We start from the raw sequence: 12,656 nt of genomic DNA on the forward strand, positions 1-12,656 counted from the left end.
TAGCATTCTGTGCAACTGAGTGAACTTGATCCTCGGGTTGGGGAGCACCGCTTTCAAGCTGACAGGAAGAAATGGGTAACGAGCCTCGCTCCCAGGCGACCTGCCCTGGGAGCCCAGCAGGCAGAACAGGCTTTCCTTCTGCCTGTGCTATGCACAGATTTCCAGGCTGGGAGGGTCACTCTGGTCCCAGGGGGGTGCCTCCTTGGAATGGCTTTTCCCTCCTCTCGTCACTCCTTGGTAGGAAAAGTGCCCACCAGCTGAGCAGCCGGAGAGAAAGGACTTGGGGAGCTGGGGGTGGTCTGCAGCCTGTAGTAGTGCAGTCAGACTTTTCCAGAGAAGGACAGGGATTAGGAGCTCTCCCCGCATCCCCCACTCCGTCATCTTCTTGAATGGCAGGTGCACTGGTGACTTAACACTGACTGGGGTGCCGTGTCGTCAGTGTGCAGACATTAAGCTGAGGGCAGGCTCAGCAGTGCCCTCCTCTGCCCGCCCCGACCCCGCCTCATTCAGGGGACCTGCGGGTGGCCCATGGCCTCTCCCGAGAGCGGTTCACTCATGGCTTGGTCCTCGGCACTCTGAGGTGTGAAGGTGGGGCCTCACCCTGACTGATCCTCCCACCCAGAGGTGCCCTCTTCCTGGGGGACAAGCTCCCCAGGGCTGCAGGATCGTTCTGCACAGTTCTTGGGGTTAGAATTTTATTTTAGTAGAATTGCTACAAAAAGATTACAGATTATAAACCTCTAAGCCAGAATGATTCCTGAATATTCATTGGAAGGACTTATGCTAAAGCTGAAACTCCAATACTTTGGCCACCAGATGCAAAGAACTGACTCATTTGAAAAGACCCTGATGCTGGGAAAGCTTGAGGGCAAGAGGAGAAGGGGACGACAGAGGATGAGATGGTTGGGTGCATCACTGATTCCATGGACATGAGTTTGAGTAAACTCCAGGAGTTGGTGATGGACAGGGACGCCTGGCATGCTGCAGTCCATGGAGTTGCAAAGAGTCGGACATGACTGAGCGACTGAACTGAAGCCACAGTTTGCCACTGGCTTGCCTGATTTTTAAAACTTTGTCATCTTCCCAAGCAAAGAAAGATCTGTTATTAAGGACTCCAGTTTACCTCTTGAGAGCTATAGCTGGGATCAGCTTGTTATATCTGTTGTTATTTCCTTCCTTTAAACTGTTTTTACTGCCTACAATTGCAGACATGCAGAGAGTAATGGAGCCTTCTGTTGCCAACAGCCGAGGCCGTGGCCCGGTCATAGGTGTTCTGGGCTTTCTCTTCCTGTTTCTTTTTTTTTCTTAAGTAGGGAGTTAATACAGCTGCAGCTGACTGATCCTGTTCCTTCTGTCCCTCTTGCCTCAGGCATCACCACTGTCCCAAATCTGTATTCCTCCTTCCCACATCTTTGCAGTTTGACCAAGGCTTACGAACACCTAGTTGTGATTTTAAAGATCCGTTCCACCTTGAGCGATTGTCAGCTGCCCTTAGTGAGCCAGCAGAGTCACTTATATGCCTGGATCCCGAGTGTTCTCTGTGAATTTTAATGTGAATTGGTTTTGGTAAGGAAATACCCCTTCACTGCCTCATTGAACCGAAAAGAAGGAAGAAAGAGAGCTGTCTTGTCCTCATGCTGCTCTCTGCCAGCCTCTGCCTTCCTCCCCTCTGCACGTTCAGACCAGGACGCCACACGGAGGGGTTCGCTGTGGGGGTGCTCACCGGCCGTCAGTCTCAATTCCAGACTGACGTGTATTTGTGTCTCTATCCCTTCTCCTACTTCCCTGTGCTGGAGGGGGCCGTGTGGACTCTGTGTAGCCCTCCACACCCCCAATCTGTCCTGAGAGAGAGCTGGCAGGACATCCCACATGGGCACGCCACGGGCATTTGCAAGTCTTGGCCTCTGATGCTTCCTGCTCAGCCCAAATCGAGGGAGTAGGAATGAGAAGGAGATTTACGTTTTATTTAGTGATTTTCACCTCTAATCACTGTTGTTGCTGTTCAGTTGTTAAGTCCTGTCCAACTCTTTTGCAACCCCATGGACTGTAGCCCGCCGGACTCCTCTGTCCATGGGATTCTCCAGGCAAGAAATACTGGAGTGGATTGCCATTTCCTCCTCCAGGGGATCTTCCCAACCCAGGGGTCAAACCCACATCTCTTGCATTGGCAGGCGGATTCTTTACCACTGAGCCACCAGGGAAGCCTGATCACTGTTTAGTTCTAGACAATTATATCATTATAAGTTTAGGGTAATAAACATAATTATTATAATTCATTTTCTTTTCTAATCAGCAAATACTAAGTTCTCATCTTTACTAATTTAACCAACAACATTTGCTGAGTATCAGTTATGTGCTTGTATCTTTTTCTGGACACTGGGGACACAGGATAAAAGCGGACGGCCGAAGGGCTCTATTCTTATGAAACTGGCATTCTGGTAGATGGAGACATACAGTAACCAAGCAGGTAGACCAGGAATCATCAGCCTGAGGTGAGTACAGTACAGAGAAGTAAGACAGGTGATGAGAAGACTGATGCTGAGCCGTGACTTTGCGTTGGCCAGTCAGGGAATACTTCATGGACGCTGCCAGTGTACTCAGGCTGGTCACAGAGAACCAGACGTGTGGCAGTCAGGCAGGTGGAGGATTTCACAGAGAAACACAGCGTGAGTGATTTTCTCCACCCGGGGTCCTGTGTGGAGGGTGGTTGCTCTGAGGGGCTGCTGTGTGTTAAGGCCCAGCACACAGAGCCGGCCTCCTGAGTCGTTGGGCTCTGTCTGCTCGCTGGCTGAAGGCTGTCCCTGTCTCCTCAGCTCTACGTCTCCTCCGAGAGCCGCTTCAACACGTTGGCCGAGCTGGTCCATCACCACTCCACTGTGGCCGACGGGCTCATCACCACTCTCCACTACCCGGCCCCCAAGCGCAACAAGCCCACCGTCTACGGCGTGTCCCCCAACTACGACAAGTGGGAGATGGAGCGCACGGACATCACCATGAAGCACAAGCTGGGGGGCGGCCAGTACGGGGAGGTGTACGAAGGCGTGTGGAAGAAATACAGCCTGACGGTGGCCGTGAAGACCCTGAAGGTAAGCCCGGGACCTGCCCGGCGGGCTGTCCAGCGAGACCAGGCGCTCGCGGAGCCTCAGTTCCGGGGGGCCTGTTATCCCCTGGGGCCCCGCCGCGTGCCCTCCATCGCCTGCCTGCACGCCCAGCCCCGGGCCTGACTCCCCGGCACACGCCGTCTGGGTTTCTGTGAGCGGGTTGACTCATTCGCCTATTCTCCACGTGTTTCCACATATGCTGAGAGCTGAGAAGTGCTGTGGGTTTTTTTTTTTTTTGGTGTAAAACGATTAGTCATTTGAAGGAGTTTTTTCATTCTATGGCAAGGGTGTTTGAAAGCTGCGGGTTTCCGTTCAGTTTGTGTGGCATTTGAATCACTTCCTATTGAGTTAAGAGGGCGGGGGCGGGTGGGCAGGGAATCTCTTGAGTTTTGTAGGAGACAAAACCAAATCTGTGGATTTTTTTTTTTAGATGTGAGAGCAGATGCACCAGGTGTTTCTAGTTGGTTCCAGTTCTCTGTATTATGTGTCCAGACACCTGGAAAGACGAGCGTGGGGCTGCCCCACCAGGAGGCGTTATGAAAACACGAGGGCTTCTTGCTAACTCAGATACCGTCTGTTTTGTGCCCTTACTGTGGCTTTCCCTCTCAGCTGATGCCTAGTGTTTTTCGTGTCCAGGCAGCTCTTAGGACGCCCAGGGAGAAGTTTTCATTTCCAGGCCTCCACCTCCTTAAAAGTGTGACCCACAGTTTTAGCTGTGGCGAGAGTGTCCCCTAGTGTTGACCTGCGTGGTTTTCACTTGTTTTAAATAAACTCCCAATTCCATTGAGCTGTGCCCAGGAATGGGAGAGAGGGGAGCCCCGTTTTGCAGCTATTGGCAGAGAAGCAGAACTGAAACACCCACCCCTGGGGAAATGAACCCGAGTGTGTACGCGCTTCTTCTCGAAGGTCGTTCGGGTGCACGTGGCCAGAACGCCTGCCCTTTCGGGACCCAGTTAATTCCCTGATGCCCTCACTCAAAGGCATGACAAAATAGAAGTTGTGGTTTCTGGTTGATACGAAGTGACACTTCAGAGAAAAGATCCCATTCTTTAGTCCCAGATACCAAAGGTGGCTTCCTGGCCTTTGTACTGACTGCGTCCCCTTAGCTTGGTCCTTGGATGCAGGATTGATACACTTGGTGAGGGGGTGGCATGGGTGTTTTGAGGACTCCCGTATGTTTTCCAGATAGTGAAGAATTTGGTAAATGCCTATCAGATTTTAAAAATCCTCTTATTTGCCAGACCCTGAGCTTAACACTGGGACTGTGACAAAGGAATCGGACAGAGTTCTTGGCCTTGGGCTAAGTCTAGGTAGTTAGAGTTGTCTAGCTGGAAGTAGGTAGTCTGAAAAGTGCAAGTGTTAGTCTCTCAGTTGTGTCCACTCTTTGCGACCCCATGGACCGTAGCCCAGCAGGCTCCTCTGTCCATGGAGTTCTCCAGGCAGGAATACTTGAGTGGGCAGCCATTCCCATCTCCAGGGGATCTTCTTGACCTAGGGCTCGAACCTGGGTCTCCTGCACTGCAGGCAGACTCTTTACTGTTGAGCCACCAGGGAAGCCCTACTTAGGTAGTCTAGTTAGTAGGAGAGATGGGTCGGTGTGCCACTCACTGCACCACGTGTGACGGAGGCTGTGATCGAGACAGGAGCTCAGAGCTGTAGTGCCGCGTGGGGGACGAGAGGAGGGACGGGTGAGCGCTGCTGGCCAGGGAGAGGGCAGGACGGGCCCGAGCCAGCCACAGAGGAGGAACAGGGTGAGCGAAGGGACGGAGCTGGGAGAGGGAGGTAGGGGGCAGAGCAGACTCAGCATGTCTCAGAGCCCTCAAGCCCACCTGAGGAGCTGGGGTGCTGTCCCGGAGGCAGTGGGGCACCCTGAAGGTTTTGATGCACAGGAAGAAGGTGACTGGATTCACCGCTCCTGGGGCAGCCCTGTCAGCAGGCTTCGAATGAGCTCAACGGAGGCCTGGCGACGGCGGGGAGACGCATGCTCCCACGTCCCCATGTGACCACAGCTGCAGACCAGGCCCCGGGAGACAAGGCCTCGGCTGGCTTGCAGAACTGGTCAAGGCCCAGGCGCTACCCACACGCTTGCCAGGATTTGCCAAAGCCAAACAAGAGGAAAAGCACAAATAGACGGCAGTCTGGGAGAGGCCTGTTGGAAAACTTGAGGAGGTAGCAGTTGCACTTGGGAAAACCGTAGCCCACTAGCTGTGCCGAGCCGTTGTTTTCTGAGTGACTGAAGAAGATGCTTCTAGAGGAGAGGCTCCCTGGAGCTCGGGGGGTTTTTTATTCTACCCGTATATCACAATTAACTGGAAGTGGGTGCCTTCCAGAACGTACTTCTCTAATGATGTGTTATTAAGCTTTTTATACTTTTAATGATTTTCCCTAAGAGCCTTATTAACTTATGATCCCATAGTTCATGAAAAAGAAATTACAGAATATAGTTGCATAGATTTCTGTGACTAGTCAGTCATTCCCAGTGGCAGCTAATTAGGGAAGGGGGAGTGCGTCATTTTCTAGAGGTGGATTAACCCAGTAATAAGGTACTGAGCAATGGCTAAATAAACGATCCCTCCCTTCCAGCACACCCTGCTCAGAAAGCGTGTGCGCAGTATGTTTCCCGCTTCTCAGATCAGCCTGCTGTCAGCATTTGGGGCGTTCATCCCCACTACAGACGTGGAGAGTTTGTGTGGGCTCTAAGTGGCAGTGGTAGCTGTCGTTTACTGATGCTCCCAACGTGCCTGGCAGAGTCTGAGTGCTTCATGCTCTGCATTGAGCATCTCATTTAATCCTTCCAACCTGAAGAGAAGGCTGCTGATTACCCCTTCCGTTTCAGAGTTGAGAGACCTGAAGCAGGGGGAGGTTCACTAACTGGCCTGGCGTCAGTTGCATGGCTGGCAGTGACGGAGGCAGGGCATGAACCCAGACATCCTGCTGCAAAGCCCAGGTCTTTCTAAAAATTGTTACACAGCATCCGATTCCTCGTATACCATGAAGAATACACACAAACTACAGTTGCGCACCTTAAAAGTCACCTTTCCCCAGTCCCCCCCGCCCCGTTCCCTTCCCCCACAGGCTGTGATCTGCCTTTCTCTTGAAGACGCCTTGGGAAGTCCTCATGTTCTAGCCCAAGCTTTTGTCCATTTAGCCAGTTCTCACTGAGGCCCTCTTTGTCCTTCCTGTTTGGTACCGCGGGGCCCTCTGCAGACAGAACCAGACCCTCCTTAACCAGCGGGGGGAGCAAGGCCCTGCTCTTAACCACCACTCTGTACTGCTCCTCCAGGCAACACTGGTCTCTTCCCTTCAGGGCAAAAGGAAGACCAGAAGAGAGAAAAAGGGGACCCTAGGTTGACCCCTCTTGCCTGAAAAATCCCATGGACAGAGGAGCCTGGTGGCTGCAGTCCATGGGGTCGCTAAGAGTCAGACACGACTGAGCGACTTCACTTTCACTTTCATGCATTGGAGGAAGAAATGGCAACCCACTCCAGTGTTCTTGCCTGGAGAATCCCAGGGACGGTGGGGCCTGATGGGCTGCCGTCTATGGGGTCACACAGAGTCGGACATGACCGAAGCGACTTAGCAGCAGCAGCAGTAGCAGCAGGTTGACCCCTGTGGTGGGAAACTGGAACTACAGCAAAGGCCTCCTGATGGGGAACGTTTAGTTTGAATTTTGACAGTCTTCAGTCTTGAGCTGTCTAGTAAAAGTTTGTACATCAGTCATCTTTGTATAAAACAGCTGTGTAAGTAATATAATTTGGAAAAGTCTGCCATTGATCTAATTGTGTTAATATTGACTCATAAGCTAGCTGACAAATTTACTGTTAAAATAGCAGAAAATCGCACTGTTGAAAAAAGTTGAAGCTTAGCCTGTACTCACTTGTTTTAGCCTGTACTCACTTGTTGACCTGTTTTTCCAGTAGGTGATATATATACATAGTTTCCTCCACCCTTGAGTTTAACGTCCTTCCAGAAATAGTCCACACCTGTGTTACCTTTCTTAACCACGTGGTAGCCTGCTATAGACACTGCTCTGAACCTTCTGTTACTGTATCTTGGAAGTTCCTCCTTGACAGTACTTGGAAGGTGGCCTTGTTTTTGGTTGGTATTTTAGTATCTTACCAGCCTTCCGTAGATGTGTGTCTCCTCTCCACTACTTTGCTGTTACACGCAGTGTACAGGGACTCTCCGTGTTTGCACATGTGGGAGACTGAGCTGGTAGGTCAGTTCCTCAGAGCAGAAACTGCTGGATCCAAGTGCTCGTACCAGTGTGCACTCCAGCACCCGTGTGGAGGAAGTGCCCGTTTTCCCCACCTGCACCAACACAGTATGTGTTCGGTTTGGGTTTTACATTCGTTACTGCCCCGCCCACCCCCAGGAAGCTGGTCTTACTGGAGAGCTCCAATCACGAGCAGAGAAGGGAAGGCCCCAGGACACCAGGAACCCCGTCCAGTCTCCACGGTCGCTCTGGCTTCGTGAGGAGCCATGTGCTGGGGAGAGGGGCTGCTGCCCTGTCGCATGGGTTCCCTCTGGCCATGGAGCTCAACACGGCTACCCTACTGGGGACCAGAGTCTGGGGTTCCTCTCCGAGATCGTCTGTTATGGACTTTTCACTTGAGCTTTAAGCTCCCCACCTGATTTGTGAACCAGCTGCCTTCCTCACTCTAGCTCAGAACCTCCCCTGTCTCTCCCATGTGTTGATCCTGGTTGAGCCAGTGGTGCGGGATGGCACTTCAGTGTGCTTGTAACTGCCCTTCTCTGACGTTGGGTAAACACGAAATGTGGAAGCTGATCTACTTTAGACACGAGCCCAGCTCAGCCAAGAGGGAGGTCTGGAGAGGACTGAGAGCTGGGCTGGACTTAAAAATGGTGTACTCTCCTGTGCCATAGAATTCCTGCTCTTGGGGATGAGGCCAGTGAGCAAAAAGGATGAAGCTACCTGTGACATGTTGAGTCTGAGAGAATGTGAAAAAGACCCCAAAACCAGTGTTAAGTAAAGTCTTCCATACAAGCGATATGTTTAGCCTGCTTCTCAGGAATAGAGATCAGCTGTCTTAATAATAGTGACAGTGAATCCCCCGGAGTGGTGATGACCGTGTTCCAAGTGCTGCCCTCGGCGCTCTCTGTGTACGAGCCAGGTAATGCTCTTCTTTCCATGCGGTAGTCGAGAGAGCAAGTCCAGCGATACTGTTTCCTGTCATGTAGGTGACTGACCGTGGTGACGCAGCAGCAGAGCTCGGTAGGGATAACTCACGAGCATCCTCTTAACCACTGGGCCAGCCACAGCTTTCATCCGCATCCAGTCAGGCCTCGTGAAGAGAGGCCAGGGGACCCATCTCCCTCCTTGACAGACAGGACTGAAATTCACAGCCTTTACTCAGAGTGTGGCCTTCGCCCTAATCATTCAGAATTCCTTTTATTTTACTATGTAAATGGAAGAATCCTCTTCAAAAAGGTGATGGAGATTTTTAAAATGAAAGGACTATAGCAGGATAGCATCAGGGCTATTTCCAGTTGAACACAGCTACCAGTGTAGGATGCTATTGAACCAGGCCTGCTTCCAGCAGGGGGAGACAAGTTCACACAAGATTGTCCTGAAAGACAAAAAACAAGGAGTTATTTATACTGTCCACATGCCGTGTGTGCGTGTGTATGAGTGAGTAAGTGAATGAACGGAGAGAGAGGAGAAGGATGCCTTTGAAAGCCGCAGTGTTCCTTTGCACGTCCACACCCCTCAAGACCTGGAACGTGGTTCTTGTAGAAGAGTCAGTACTACAAGAGCAGTGTTACTTCGGAAATGATCTCACTCTGCGTGGTTCGTTATGGGGGCCTTTACGCCCATGAGCCTTCATTCGAGGGCTGCTTATTGAACATACTGTTGGCTGAGCAAGAGTCTTACAGGCCCGGGTCCTTCCTTTGAGTGGCGTTGAACCTGTGGTTCCGGCAGGCACTTGCCCTCCAGCCATCCGTAGTAGTGTGTCACCCTCGTAGATCAGAGCCCACCGCCCCAGAGACAGCGTGGTCCTGCAGTGTGGGAGACCTGGGTTTGATCCCTGGGTTGGGAAGATCCCCTAGAGAAGGGACAGGCTACCCACTCCAGTATCCTGACCTGCAGAATTCCATGGACTGTGTAGTCCATGGGATCTCAAAGAGTGGGATGTGACTGAGCCACTTTCACTTTCACCCTGGTAGATCAGAACCCACCACACCAGAGACAGCGTGGTCTGTTCAGCATGCTCAGGAACATAGAGGACTTAAAGAATTAAACAGCCAGGAAGGTGGCGGCAGGGGTGTATTCTTTTCCCACCCATGCAGCTTGACACAGAGTCCACCCAGGATGTTTAACTGACCTTAGAATGGCTCACTTTTTTTTTTAAGCAATTTTCTTTCTTTATTTTTGGCTTCGCTGGGTCTTTGTTGCTGCATGGCTTTTTCTTAGCTGCGATGAGTGGGGCCGCCACTCTAGAATTGCGGTCCATGGGCTTCTCATTGCAGTGGCTCCTCTTTTTGCAGAGGACAGACTCTAGAGCACGCAGGATTCATTAGTCGCAGCTCGTGGGCTCAGTAGATGCTTAAAAAAATCTGCAGACAGTAAACACTGGAGAGAGTGTGGAGCAAAGACAACCTTCCTGCTCTGTTGGTAGGAATGTAAATTGATACAGCCACTATGGAGAACGGTATGGAGATTTCTTTAAAAACTAGGAATTAGTTGTGGCTCATGGGCTTAGTTGCTCTGCAGGGCATGTGGAGTCTTCCCAGATCAGGGACGGAACTCTGGCCTCTCGCATTGTTTGGTAGATTCTTTTCTTTTTTTTAATTTATCTAATTTTAATTGGAGGATAATTGCTTTACAATGTTGTATTGGTTTCTGCCATACAGCAACGTGAATCTGCCATAAGCATACATATGTTTCCTCGCTCTTGAACCTGCCTCCCACCTCCCACCGCATGCCACCCCTCGGTTATCACAGAGCACCAGTTGAGCTCCCTGCTTCATACAGCAAATTCCCACCGACCGTTTTACATATGGTGCTGTGTGTGCTTCTATCTCGGTTTGTCCCATCCTCTCCTTGCCCACTGTGTCCACAAGTCTGTTGTCTGCGTGTCTCTAACACTGCCCTACAAATAGGTGCCTCAGTACCATTTTTCTGGATTCCATATGTAAGACTTAATATATGATATTAGTTTTTCTATTTCTGATTTACTTCACTCTGTGTAACAGGCTCTAGTTTCATCCACCTCACTAGAACTGACTCAAATTTGTTCCTTTTTATGGGTGTGTATTACTCCCTTGTATGTATGCGCCACAACTTCTTTGTCCGTTCATCTGTCATGGACATCTAGGTTGCTTCCAGGTCCTGGCTGTTGTAAATAGTGCTGCAGTGAACGTTGGGGCACGTGTGTCTTTTAAAATAGTTTTCGCAGGGTATGTGCCCAGTAGTGGGATTGCTGGGTCATACGGTAGTTTTGCTGCTAGTTTTTTAAGGAATCTCCATAGCGTTCTCCATTGTGGCTGTTATTAATTTACATTCCCACCAGCAGTGCAAGGAGGTTCCCTTTTCCCCAGACCCTCCCCAGCATTTGTCTGTAGATTTCTTGATGATGGCCATCACCTCATACATTGTATTTTGATTTGCATTTCTCCAGTAATAAGCGATGTTGAGCATCTTTTTGTTTTATTAATCATCTGTATGTCTTCTTTAGAGAAATGTTTGTTTAGGTCTTCTGCCGGTTTTTTGATTGGGTTGTTTGTTTTTCTGATGCTGAGCTGCTGCTAGGTGGATTCTTTACCCCTGAGCTACCAGGGAAGCCCTCACCATTTCGATAGGGCAGTAAACTGCGTCTACGTTTCAGCCCCACCAGGCCCTGAGCTGAGTGATTCAGGGGCTGACGCACATCCTCACTGGTCCTGCTTCACTGGTAAACACGTTGAGCAGAGCAGGACAGCGCCCAGTAGAGGGTGACCTGTCCTCGGGAGGTCATCCCCAGGTGCCAGGGTGGGAACCGGCAGCTACGGTGAGGAGGACACTTTAGCTCTTTGTTTCCCAGAGGGGCCGCAGGTACAGTGTAAAGAAAGCTCCACTTTTACAGTAGTCGATAAAGCTTTCTTCTTGGGGAATCTAGTTTTCAAGACGTGCTCTCCCCGTCTCCCCTGCAGTCTTGCTCTTCAGACAGACTCAGACTCCATGTTGAAACCTGGGAGGGGACGGTCTCACTTCCCTCATTGGCCTTTATAGCAACAGACTACGTCACATCTCATCCACTGGCTTCTTCCTTTGGTGGTCAGAAAAGAAGTCTCCCTGACATAAGCCCACCCCCACGATCTTGATAACAGGGCCAACCCCAGGACCCAGCACCACAGCACTCCGCCCTGATAGGTGAGGAAATGTAGCAATATTGTCACATTTGCTCTGGGCGTGTGCTAATATCTTTGTCTCCCCTTGGCATTTAAATGCTGTGAGCTCGCTGAAACGTGGTGTGGGCTGGTGATCACATTTATGAACCCATTGCTAGGGGAGCTGCCAGTGAGGCTTGTTTTAGGGTCTGAGTAAATTGACCTGACAGGTAGTGGCGATTGCTTCATTAAGGGCCGCACAAGACCACGTTCTTAAGAAACTCAGCGTCCTCTCTTGCTGCCACATCTTGAGGCCCTGTTCTTTGGTAGTGCTATACATCTTTTTGTGTCATCAAGGTCTCTTCTCTTGAATCAAGTACCTTTTGGATTCTTCAAGTGATTTTTTTTTTTTTTTTAATGTTAAACGTTTTGGGAGTCCTTGGAAACCAGCCGTTCCTTAGGGGAGTGGTACCATGATTGTGGTGGTTGCCTTCACACATCTCCCTCCCTCCCCGTAAACTTCACTAGGTGATGGAAACAAGTAGTGTGCATGGAGCCACCAGAGCAAGTCACCAGCATACCCAGCCAGCTTCGCTGTTGTGCTCAGGGTGAGAATTCAAAAGCTCTGCGCCATAGTAGAAAATTCTTTGTGCCTTCGGCTGATGCCTTGGAACCTTGGAACTTTGTGCCTTGGAACCTGTCAAGAAGGATGTCGTGGTTGAAACCGGTGGACCAGGATGATTACCTGTCGAAGCTCCAGCTTGTGTTAACCGTTCGAGTCGTACTTCCCCACTTGAACACTTTCCTTGCTGAGATAATTTCATCACTTCCTTCTTTCCTGCAGGAGGATACCATGGAGGTGGAGGAGTTCTTGAAAGAGGCTGCAGTAATGAAAGAGATCAAGCACCCCAACTTAGTACAGTTACTCGGTGAGTGTGAGGAGCGCTGAGCTCTGAATTAAACTCTCCGAGCGATACAGGCGCTGTTGAAGCAGAGGTGAATGGCTCACTGCCTTAAGGTTTCTGGTCTGTACATCTGTTCCCCACCTGTATCAGCCCTTGGTGCAAAGAGACCTGTGTGGAATGGGGGTGTGTGTGTGTGTGTGTGTGTGTGTGTCCATGTGCCCACACGCGTGAGAGAGAATGTTACAACTTTTAAGCTGATACTCAAAAGTGGTCAAGCACAAGTCTCAAATCAATATCTTGAAACCTAAGAATTTCAGAA

The 12,656-nt window shown here is 50.5% G+C and overlaps 1 protein-coding gene across 2 annotated transcripts in view; it reads left to right on the forward strand.

Moving 5' to 3' along the window:
• The window catches only part of ABL1 (ABL proto-oncogene 1, non-receptor tyrosine kinase), a 141,677-nt gene that overhangs the window by 114,220 nt on the left and 14,801 nt on the right, over nucleotides 1-12,656 (forward strand). For both annotated transcript variants that reach the window (NM_001206860.1, XM_024999076.2), the window contains exons 4-5: nucleotides 2,814-3,086; nucleotides 12,277-12,361. In NM_001206860.1, the coding sequence (NP_001193789.1) occupies nucleotides 2,814-3,086; nucleotides 12,277-12,361 (358 nt within the window). The remainder of the gene's footprint in view (nucleotides 1-2,813; nucleotides 3,087-12,276; nucleotides 12,362-12,656) is intronic.

This window comes from Bos taurus, chromosome 11 (genome assembly GCF_002263795.3).
Source record: "Bos taurus isolate L1 Dominette 01449 registration number 42190680 breed Hereford chromosome 11, ARS-UCD2.0, whole genome shotgun sequence".
Taxonomy (NCBI): domain Eukaryota; kingdom Metazoa; phylum Chordata; class Mammalia; order Artiodactyla; family Bovidae; genus Bos; species Bos taurus.